The sequence below is a fragment of the Macrotis lagotis genome, chromosome X, assembly GCF_037893015.1.
Source record: "Macrotis lagotis isolate mMagLag1 chromosome X, bilby.v1.9.chrom.fasta, whole genome shotgun sequence".
Taxonomy (NCBI): domain Eukaryota; kingdom Metazoa; phylum Chordata; class Mammalia; order Peramelemorphia; family Peramelidae; genus Macrotis; species Macrotis lagotis.
Genome location: NC_133666.1, coordinates 54696495 through 54708766, shown reverse-complemented (window position 1 = coordinate 54708766; position 12272 = coordinate 54696495). Strand labels below are relative to the sequence as shown.

At 35.1% G+C, this 12272-nt stretch overlaps 1 protein-coding gene across 1 annotated transcript in view; it reads left to right on the top strand.

Annotated features, from left to right (window-relative positions):
* Positions 1–12272, top strand: part of CHM (CHM Rab escort protein) — a gene marked incomplete at its 5' end in the record, with an annotated part of 143936 nt that overhangs the window by 116736 nt on the left and 14928 nt on the right. Inside the window, 2 exons of the mRNA XM_074201841.1 lie at positions 4986–5087; positions 12050–12210. Of these exons, the coding sequence (XP_074057942.1) occupies positions 4986–5087; positions 12050–12210 (263 nt within the window). The remainder of the gene's footprint in view (positions 1–4985; positions 5088–12049; positions 12211–12272) is intronic.

The window sequence follows — 12272 nt, the reverse complement described above, 5'->3', positions numbered from 1 at the left end:
CTTTATAATGTAGTTTGAGATCTGGCAAATCTCATCATGCTTCATTGCTATTTTTTCCATTCTTTACTTCCTTTGAGATTTAAGACCTTTTCTTTTTAATTTATTTTTATTAAAGATATTATTTGAGTTTTACAATTTTCCCCCCTAATCTTACTTCCCTCCCCCACCCCCACCCCCCGAAAAGCAGTCTGTCAGTCTTTACAGACCTTTTCTTTCTTAAGATTGCATTGACTTTCTTGGCTGCCATATTATTGTCAATTTTAGCTTGCAATCTTCTTAAATTCCTTGTTCTTATTTAGAGAACCGGCTGGCTAGATATTCCTCACCTGTATTTAGGAAGTTATTGGGGGTTTTTTTTCATGCAAATCTTCAAGTTTATATTTGTCCCTTTTAAATTGCAATATTAGCAATCAAAGGCTCTCCTCCCTGGATCTTGGTTGGCAGAACCAACACTTCAAATCAGTGTGTTTTGAACCGATTGATAAAACCAGATCCGTGAATTATCTTCTTGTTTGCCCCTAAGAAAATACTTTGCATACTTCATAAATGTACAATTAGGGAATTATGGCAATTGTCTTTTCAGCTTTTTGGGATTTTGTTGACCTCTGCCTGATTTTTTAAATGAATTCCTTTATTCTTAATACTGATATAAAGCAGAGAATTGATTTTCCCAAGTAAATACTTGAGCTTATGTTCTTAAGTTGACTTTTTGTATTGCTTTCTGAATTCTTTAGGGAATCTGCAAGCTGACTTGAATGTTCCATTGTTTTCTTCTGAGAACTCAGCAGTGCCCACTGTGTGCTTGAATGTTAGAATGTACCTGCTTCAGATGCCATTCTCTGTCTCTTAGCATTAGCAAGGAAATGTCTGACTGCATATATTAAAACTTGTGCTGGGCAATCAGTAATTCATAAAGAAATTGCTAGGCAGATCCATTCTCTGGCAAACCTGTTCTATTTTACTGAGTCACATTGCACTGAGTTAGAAAGTACTGTCCATTTCTGTCACACATCAACAGGTATTTCCACTGTTTTTGAGAAAGACTATGTTGTTACAGTACTGAGTAGCGCTCAAAGCTTGATAAATGGATTTCCTGACTTTTTCCAGAATTAAAAGTTATCTGCAAGAAGTTTCTGTTTTCTATTTTTCCTTTTGTATTGCCAGAATCCATCATTGAAAGACTTGTACTAAAGGAAGTTTTTGATGCCTCTCCTAGTAGATTTTAAATCATCCATTTGTTAACTATGTTCATTTGAAGCAGAAACACTTACTGTATTAAGACTTTGAATTGAAAAATAACTTCTGACATGGGCCAAGAATGTTCCAGATAAGTTGTTAGAGAGTTAACACACTGCTTTTGCCCTCAGTTTCAGGTTGAATAGATTCTACCTTGAACATTTTTAATGTTTTCATCACTGTCACTTCAGAGTCATTCATTCACTTGTCTGAATGTTGTTGGCTCCCTAGTCCTTGTGCTTCTTCAAGTATCACTTGTGTCCCCTGTGAATTAAGGCTTTTTCCTTTCAGACTTTCTCTGTTGCCTATACATATCCACCATGGGTAGATACACTAGCACCATTGTAGACAAAAGACCACTAACAGGAAACTCATTTTGTAATTTTCGAATCCATTAAACCTTTGAACAAAAGTTACCAGATGAGGTAGAAGGAGCAACATGTACAAAAGAGCTTGGGTTTTTTAATGGACCCTCAAGCCTTTTATACTCTCATGTGAGGCCAGGGAGAAAGGTTTCCATAGTTACTGATTCTACCGGATTCACATGGTAGTAATTGTCATTATTGATACTAATGAAATGTCATCATTAGGGAAAAGTGTACTTTGCCCTAACCCATTGGTTGTTGTTGAGCCTTTATTGAGCAAAGTAAATGTTAGGTACAATGGAGAAGAACAAAAAGCTGGGGTGAAAAAGAAGGGGATATTTAGGAGAGTGGGAAAGCATAGCCTGTGAAGCATGGGTTTTTTTTTCAACCCCTTAGATAAGGCCTTGCTGGATTAGAAATGAATTTACAGGAAGAAATTATTTTTGAAGAGGTATAACGACAATCATGCCATTGTAAAATAACATGCTAGAACCCAAAAGGAGTCGAGTTTAAATAAGCAGGTTATTTGCTTTACAGATTGTCTATGGTGGCTAAGAAATCTCTTCTTGGTGATATCTGTGTTTGTCTGAATATGACTATGACTTATATTATCACAGCAGATAGAAATTATTTCAAGGATTTTCTGTTAGTGTGTATTTTCTAGCCCCTGGAGATGCAGCTTGAGTAATTGAGTGTTGATGCTAACGTGTTCAATGAGATACAGGAGATTATTGCCAGGCATTATGGAAATCTTTGGCTAAGCCATGGTTTTATCCATGGCCAAGGAGCACCTGCTGTGGTATGGGCAGAAGCACAAAGCTGGCCTGGGCAGCCGGCCTCTTAGCAGGGAGGGAGCCTAAGCAACCATTATAGAAATATTGGGAATGAAAGAAGAATGCAGCTTCAGGCCAGCTGTCATTCAAGGAAAACTAGAAAAAAAGATGAGAAGGAGGAGGCAAGGAGTCGACTTAGGTAGTAACAAGAAAAGGAAATTGTCCCAGGTTTAAAAGAAGGGGGGAAAATGAGTTCATATATTCAGCTTCAAACAGAGGATAAGATTACTCTGTATTTCTGCATATAGATAGGACATGTGGAACTATGTGATTCATCTGTATATTTATATAATATATGTGGAGGAGGGGATGGGTAAAGACAGAAAAGGAAAGAGAGAGAGAGAGAGAGAGAGAGAGAGATCTTATTTAGCAGAGCTAATATTATACCCCATAGATTTTTCAAAAGTATATTTTCTTCAAGTTATTAAAATACTCCTGTGAATTCATGTTAATCCTCTGAATTTTCTGTTGAATGGTTAGACTTTTAATAATGTTGTCAGGTTTAATTGGATAGGAAGAAACTGGAAAATTGAAATTGCAGGCAGACTTTGTGTTTCCTCTTATTACACTTTATCTCCCCAACTTGTTATTTCTCACTCATGCCCTTCCATTTCCAGTCTCTGTGTCTTTGCATTGACTGTCCCTGATGCCTAAAATTCATTCCTTCATCTCTTTCTTAGCAGTCCAAATTTCCTTCAGAGGTCAGCTAAACTGTGAGGCACTTCCTGTTCTCCAGCCCTTCATCATATGCAAAAAACAAAACAAAACAAACTTTGTGATGATTTTGTATGTGTTTATATGTAGGCATGCTGTTTCTCCCTAATGAAACAAAGTTCCTCAGAGGCAGGAACATTTTGGACTTTCCCTTTTCATCCCTGGTACCTAGAATGAGGCTGGCACATAAAATCTAATAAATGTTTAGTGATTGATCTTAAAATATCTCCTTGGTTATTTTTTGGTGGGTTCTTAACCCCCCCTCCCATTGCTACCACCAAAAAAATTGAAGAAATATAGTTTTTTTTAAGATGGAAGGGACATGTTAGCAAATGCTTTGGGTATTATACAAAATGAAAAAATAAACTGGTGTAGTGAAATACTATATACCAAAAATAATTTATTCTTTAGTCTTACAAGACCCTCTTTGATCTTGACCTTTGTTCTCTTTCTCTCCCTGAAAAAAGTTGTCAAGCATATTTTTTATTTCATTTAAATAAAATTTAATTGGATGAAAGCATTGTTGAGGTGACCTTTGAGATAACTGCTCATTTTTCTAGCATGTTCCAATCACTGAGAATCACTGGTAATCACTGCAATATTTTCATAAGCATGACAAATTGTGCTTAAGTAACACAGGTCTTTATAGTGACTTTGATATGGGACTTTTGTGACAATTGGGCAGAAAGTTAAAGAGCTAGGAAAACTGAATGTAATGAGCATAAATATCGAGTATTTCTGCCATTAAAAATATTTGTGATAAAAATTACTTGTGAAATGAATTCTTAGAACCCTACATCCTTTCTTGCATTGATTTCCATTACCAAATTGGAAATATATTCAGGCAGTGGAGGGAATCCTCCTCAATAGACTGAAATAACTTTGGACAAGAAAGGGGATATAGTGGCCAAGGATATGACCTAAAAAACAGGCCATTCTTGATGCAGTACTGTTGGAAATGCTATTAACAGGCTGCTAGAGGCTAGGAGCTGCTTTTGTTACCATCTTAGTATCACCTCAAACCCTTTCCTACATCTCAGGAGTCTCTTTACTTTGCTATTTTTGACAGTTTCTTTTTTGTTTTTCATCTCCAGCATCTCTTCCATAATGGACATATAAAGAACTTGTGAATTGATCCTTGAACCCTTTCTCTTTCTTTTGCAATGTTGTACTTTGCCAAGAAGTGTCTTCTTTAAACAGGTGATGTTCTTTAGCCTGAAAAAATACAAGTTTTAAGTCAGGGCTTCAAATTACATAAAAACCAATTAGAGTAAAACCTCATTCATTGAAGAAGAGAGTTTGATCTAGGGAATAGCCTGTATTATGGACTAATTATAACTTATTCATGTTATCAAGTTTAGTCAAACTAAGCCATCAAAATATATTATTTAATAGAAATCATTGCACATGTAATTTAATAGATTTGTAATTTGTTATTAGCATATCACTGACTCATGTGTGCTTGGGTTTTTCTAGGTTACTTGAAAAATTTGTTCTCAATAATTCAAATCTTCTTAGATTCTCCTATAGTTTATTTGGTAAAACGAAATAACTTTTCATGAATAATACATAATATGACAAACTAGCAACTTCTAAATTAATGGCACCTGAAATGGTAATGTTTTCTTATAATGTTGAATTCAGACATCTGCTTTGAAAAAATAAACGTGTTCACCGAATATAGGGAATTCCATTACAAAATCCAAGCTTGGCATATTTTAAGTGCTTGTATCCCTGGGTCAGAGAATACCTGACTGTGAACTTTACACAAACAGGGTTTCCAAATATGCTAACCTCTTTTTTTCTCTCCATTCCCTTTCCCCTTGCTTTTGAACAGATCTTGTCCATTTGACTTGTCCATCCTCCAAAAAAACAGCAAGAGAAGATTTAGAGTCAGTCGTGCAGAAATTGTTCACCCCATATGCTGAGGCAGAGTTGGGTAAGAATATTCTGACCATTAATGATAGAAAGATACTTTAACTTTGTCTCCAAATTTTCCTTTTAATCGTCTCTGAAAATGGACTGTGCCACGTTTTGTAAGCACTATATTAGAATGAGATTGGACTCTTTTCAAGTGAATGAAGGAAAAAACAACTTATTTTTAATGAAATAGATGAAATGTATAGCAGTCCCTCCTAATCATCTGGGGCTTTCTCTGTGTGTATCACTTGGACTTTTTTTTTTTAATTGTAACAATTCTATTGAGAATTCATACCTGCGGAAAAAAGAAATCACCTTTGCAATATCAAGGTTTGACCACAAGAGGGCAAAACAGGGAAACTGAGTATTTTTTTTTATGTTCAGAGACCAAAATGGACCTTGGAATCTGTATTTCTCTCGAATGAGTAGTGATTTCCCTTCTAGAGATACAATTTGAATCTTGGTTCCTTGGGTTGGTTTCCAGTTTTTTATTGTCTTTGCTTGGTAATGTCTGACCTCTTATGGAATGCATTGGGGGTTTTTTGGTCTTAATGCAGAGGAACATAGATAGGCTTATAGATTTATATAATACAAGTTACTTCATTTTTAAATGCCAATGCTGATGTGACTAATTCACTTCATTTTGTCCAGCCTGAGTAAAGTTCTCCAATCTGAAAGAATATTTCTCTGTAAGTTGGTATTTAACTTGGTTTTTACTAAACATCAAAATTTTCTCCATATTTAAGTTTCTTCATTGTTTATGATTGCTATTAAAACTTTTGATTATGAAGTTACAATAATTTTTACTAAAATATTATTCTTAATTCAAAGTTCTGTTTTCAGCCCTTGGCTTTAATCATATCCATAATTTGTTTCCATAAATTCCAAACTTTGTCCATGCTCTATGTATCTTTCTATGTATATATCTGTGTGTGTGTGTGTGTGTGTGTGTGTGTGTGTATATATGCGTGTGTGTCTGAGGCTTTGCTCATTCTTTTTTCCTGCATGCTCATTCCAATGAGAATTGCAACTGTAGCCACTACATGCAGCAAATGAGCATACTTTCCCTGAAACTACCATTTAGGGATCCTTTTATTTAAAAAAAATACCTTTTGTAAAAATCAGCTTGGGGAGCAAATGCACGTTCATTACTTACTATCTTCTAGCCATTTAAAAAAAACATTCATCTTAATGTTTAAAGTCATCCCATTTTGAAATGATGTATTGTTTAGAACCTGGCTGAAATTCTTTAGTAAGAACTCTGAGATCAGAAGGGTCCTCAGGTGCACCGAGGCACTGAAAAGCTAGTTTTCACTGCCACATGGGCCTTTTTATCATCAGGATGAGGTAGTGGTCGTATTTTAATTAAAATGTCAGAACAAATACTGTTGGAGTTCTTGAAAATGAATCACCAGATAAAGTGAGCACTGGGCCATGGCAGGTCAAAGAGGCAAAGTCACCTGGAGAAGAGGACTCGATTCATTTTCCTGCCTAAATGAGGAAGAAGGAACTTTCTAAGGAAGAACTTTTAATATATTAAAATGCATTGCTCTGTGCAGAGAACCCTGTTTTCACAAATTGATGAATTTAATTGGTATTTTAAAAATTGTTGGCTAGAAGTTTTTTTTTGCTCAAACTCTGAAATTATTATTTCAAAATAACTGCTAAAGAAGTAGATTTTTTTTCCCTAACCTATGTTTACTTTTTGTTTCAAGCTGCAAGATTTCAGAAGTGCATGTCTTAGGTCAGCATTGTCACATTGCCAGACCATATATTTGTTGTAGAAAACCATTCCCTCCTCTTAAATGTAGCAATTACTTGACCACTTGCCATCAAAATATCTGTAGGGTTGCCTTTGCTATCCAGCTTGGCTGATTTGGTGCATGGTGTCACAACTATGCAAATAGTTCACATTTTTAGCTATCCTACCCTAACATCTCTCCTGGATACTACTGCATCTTCAGCTTCTTCCTGGATATCTCATCATGGATGACCTGTAAGGTATTTCAAATTCAGAATGTCCAAAGTAGCACCCGTTCTCTTTCCTGACTCTATGCACCCCCACTCCAACCCCACCAGAATCATCTTCAAAAGTTCCCTTATTTCTGTTCTCTCTTTTGTTCAGGTCCTTAGCTGAAGATTGCCATTTTCCTCCTCCTTTCTTCTCCAGTCAGGTGCCAAATCTGTTAATTCTGCTTCCAAAGGATCTGTCTCTCACTGTCATTTATGAGTCACACTATCTCTCACACATTCATGGGCAATTAGGTACCATATTGGATAAAGTGTTGGGCTTGGAGTGAAGGCTTGTTTTCAAATCCAACCTCAGACATTTATTAGCTATATGACCTCTGATAAGTCACTACACCTGTGTTTCTTCAGTTTTCTCAACTGAGGAGGTACTATATAAATATTTATTCCCTACCCTGTCTATTCCCCCCTTAACATTTCAGTTACTGTAAGATAGAACTTCAGTTTTATGAGATGCCAACTTAATCCATGCTAGTCCTGTCTAGCTACCATATTAGGTTAAAATTTTCAAAAAAGTGATCAATTGCTCCCTATTGGTAAATTTGGGTATCAAAATTCACAATAACCCAAACTACAAAAGTAGGTTCCAATGAGGCATTGAGGAATTAAGCCTATCTTTACCTTCTGGACCAAAGAAGAATCATCAAGTCTAAGCTTAAGGGTCCAATTGTTGCCTGGAGAAAATGAGAAAATGGTATTAACTTCCAGGCTCCCTTCTTTAGTCATTAGCATAGATTTTAAAAAAAGGACTTTTTTGGTTCTAGTTGGTAGGACCAATGGTCTATTTTACTGAGGAAAGTAAGGTTCACAACAAAATCCAAAGTCATTTTTTTCCTTTAGGATCTAAGTGCTTTACAGGTTTACTTTAACTGAGATAACATCATCTGTTCTTTCTGTGCTTCTGATATTTGGTACCAATTTCATTTCTTCCATCAACTTTCTAACTAAAAATTATCATTGCTTTGTAGCAGATTATTTACATCGTTTATACATTGATAAAAGGGAATTTAGTCATAAAAAGAAGATGTAGTAGGAACTCCTGAAGAAAACTCTAGCTTTAACTAGATAATTGTAAATGGGAACACTGACTAGTCCATAGCTTTGCTAGGGTTTTTGTTTTTGTTTTTTATTTTTAAACACTAAGAAGTTAACTTCCAGGTCTCTTTGGGAGTAGCTTTTGTGGTGTTATTTTCTATGCTTATAACAAGTAAATGATTGAGTTAAGGAACAGACTATGGCACTTGAATTGAAATTATTATTAAAAGTCACCACATCTCTCCAGAATAGTTGTGGAATAAGCTATTAGAATAATTGAATTTCATGATGAATTGAAAGTTAGCAGATGATGATATGTGAGCCTGTATATTCTGTGAGTAGATTAACAATTCTCCAAGAATTGTAATGTGGACATACTTTAGAGATATTGTGAGTTCGGTTTCAGATCACCACATAATGCAAAAATCATGATAAAATGAGTCACATGGTTTTTTTTTTTGGTTTCCCAGTGCATGTAAAAGTTTTATTTATACTTATGCTATAGTCTATTGTGTGCAATAGTATTATGTCTAAAAAAGCATTGTACATATCTTAGTTAAAAATACTTTATTACTAAAAAATTGCTAACTATCACCTGAACCTTCAGCAAATCAAAATATTTTTGCTGGTGAAGCGTTTTGCCTCTATGTTGATGGTTGCTCATTGATCAGGGTAATGGTTGTGGAAATTTGGGATGATTGTGGCAATTGTCTTAAAAGTTTTTTGAAGTAATCATGGTTAAGTGACTTGCCCATGGTCACATAACTGGTAAGTGTCTGAATCTGAATTTGAACTCAGGTCCTCCTAACTCCAGTGCTAATACTCTATCTACTGGCCCCCATGACAATTTCTTTTTTTTTTAAGGTTTTTGCAAGGCAAATGGGGTTAAGTGGCTTGCCCAAGGCCACACAGCTAGGTAATTATCAAGTGTGAGACTGGATTTGAACCCAGGTACTCCTGACTCCAGGGCTGGTGCTTTATCTACTGCGCCACCTAGTCACCCCCCCATGACAATTTTTTAAAACTATTTTGTTACTAGCTGTATGTATATGACTTATATATACTTCTATATGTATATAATGTATATATCAGATTACTCACTGTCAAGGGGAGGAGGGAGAGGAGAAAGAGAGGGAGGGAGAAAAATGTAAAACTAAAATCTTACCAAAAATGAATGTTGAAAACTATCTGTACATGTCATTGGAAACCACATAAAATAATTTTGTTACATTCACTTTTGATTTTTTAGCGTGTGTTTCTTAAGTACATTGTTGTAGTTATTTGTATTATTTCCTTTCTTCCACTTACTTTAATTTTCATCAGTTCATAGAGATCTTTGCATGATTCTCTGTTCATCACTTTCATCATGTCTTACTGCACAATAATACTCCTATACCTTCATGCATGCATCACAATATTTCTCCATTGGTGGCATCTACTTTGTTTACATTTCTTTTATATCACAAAAAGATGTGTTATAAATATTTTGGCATATATAGATGACTTTCTTCTCAGTTTCTTCCTTGGGGTATAAACTCAGTAATGGAATCTGCTTTAAAAGTATAGACATTTTAATCATTTTATTTGCATAACTCCAAATTATTTTCCAAAATGGTTACAGCAATTCATAGCTCTCCCAAAAATATATTTAGTTTTCCACAGTTCTTTGAAATTCACTTTTGCTATTTTTGCCAATTTGCATGGCATGATATAGAACCTCAGTGTTGTTTTGATTTGCATTTTTTTATTATTAATGATTTGGAAAATTCTTTCATGTGGTTATGAATACTTTGCAGTTCTTTTGAGAACTGTTTATTCATATTTGAACATATATGTATTAAAGAAATGACTTCTATTAATATTTATGTGCATATGAATTCTTTGATATATCTTGGATGAAAACCTCTTATCAGAGAAATTTGCTATATAGACTTTTTCCTATTCATTTACTTCCCTTCTTATTCCAGATATATTAATTTTGTCCATGTAAAATTTTTTCAGTTTTCATATAATCCAAGTTATCTATATTTTGTTTTTGTTTTATATTATATAATTGCCTCTTTCCCTTGTTTGCTTAAGAATTCATCTGTTAGCCATAGCTATGAGAGGTATAGATCTGAATCTCTTCTAATTTTTAATAGTATGATCATTAATATTAAAGTTGTATGTCATTTAGAATATGGTATTTAGTACAGTTCCTGGTCCATAGTAGTCACTTGAAATGTTTACTGATTGATTGGTGTAAGGTGTTGGACTAGATTAGGCCTGATTCTACCAAATCACTTTTTATAACAAATGAGGAGGGTATTTTCCCCTAGTTAATTTATGTTTTCTACATTGTTAAACACTGGAATATTGAGTTGTATTGTTTCTGATTCTCCCTTGTCTAGTATGTTCCATTGATCTATTTCTTTATTTTTTTGCCAATACCATATGGTTTTGATGACTGCTGATTTATAATATAGTTTGAGATCTGCAAGTGCTATTTACCTATCTTACCCAGGTCTTTTCAACATTTCTTTTGATATTTTAGATCTTTTTTTTTTATCCAAATGAATTTTGTTATTATTTTACGAAGTTCTGTAAAGTATCTGCTTGGTAATTCAATTGGTGGGGCATAAATTAACTTTGGTAATATTAGCATTTTTATTTACATTCTTTATTTCTTTAAGGAACACTTTGTAATTGAATTGTTTGACTTTTCAAGCTTTGTAACTTGGCCCTTTTGTATCTTCCCAATCTTTTTACTCCTACCAAGTACTATACAGTCTAATGACCATGGCCTCTTTTCCCTTCCTCAAACAAGATACTTAACTCCTAGCTCTTTTTTTTGGCTGTCCCCCATAACTGGAATTCTCTTCCTCCTCATCTCAGTCTCCTCCTTACTTCCTTCAAGTTTCAATTAAAATCTTTCTTTTCCCCTATGCCTCCCCTCTGGGAGAGTTTCTCCAATTTTTTTGTAGTATTTTTTCTTCAGTTTCTCGTGTGTTTGTGTGTGTGTGTGTGTGTGTGTGTGTGTGTGTGTCTTGTTTGTACAAAGTTGTTTGCATGATATTGCCCTGATTAGACTAGAAATTCCTTGAGAGTGGTGACTCTTGTTTTGCATTACTTATGTCTCTGTTACTTAACCCATTGTCTGGCATTTAATACATATTTAATTTTAAAAAAGGTTTGTTTGCTGACTGACAGACTGTTAGACCATCTCTAATTAAACATAATCAAGATGCTAATAAAATCATTGTTCACTTGCTTCTCTACCTGAAGTTATAGGTGCTTAGATTAAATAGCATATATACACACAGATGTGTGTGTGTGTGTGTGTGTGTGTGTGTGTGTGAAATGTCTTCTAGCTTGAAATATTCCCACAGTTACATTAAATTGATCCTTTATTCCATTGAGAGTTCATAGCCATGGTAATGATTGACTCCCATCTGTGTCATGGCAAGAACCTGGATCTCAAGTCAGGAGACCTAGGTTAGAATACTTTCTCACTACTTGATGCCTGTGGGATATGGGGAAAGTCACTTAACCATTTTGGATCTCAGTTTTCTCATCTGTAAAATGGGGGAGAGGAGAAAGTAGGAAAAGGAGCCCCCCCCCTATGTACCAGATCCTGTGCTAAGCACTTTCCAAACTTTATCTCCTTTGCCCCCTACAACAACTCTGGGAGGTGATTGCTTTTATTACCCTCATTTTACAGATGAGGAAACTGAGGTCAACAGAGTTAACTGACTTGCTCAGGGTCATACAGCTAATAAGTGTCTAAGGCCAGATTTGAACCCAGTTCTCTTCTCCTCTGTGTCATCATGCTGCTTTATGTAAAAGAAAGGGTTTGAAAATAGATGGCCTTTGATTCCCTTTGATCCCCAGCTTTTGTTTTTTGCATGTGAATACATAGGAATTTTATCTTGTTTTTAGAAAATGAGGAACTAGAAAAGCCAAACCTTCTGTGGGCCCTCTATTTCAACATGAGAGATTCTTCGGGCATCAACAGAGACTCCTATAATGACTTACCTTCAAATGTGTATGTCTGTTCTGGACCAGACTCTTTGCTGGGAAATAAGACAGCTGTCCAACAGGTAAGGCTATCAGTCTGTCTGTCTGTCTGTCTGTCTTTCTGTCTGTCTCAGAGCTTTCTGGT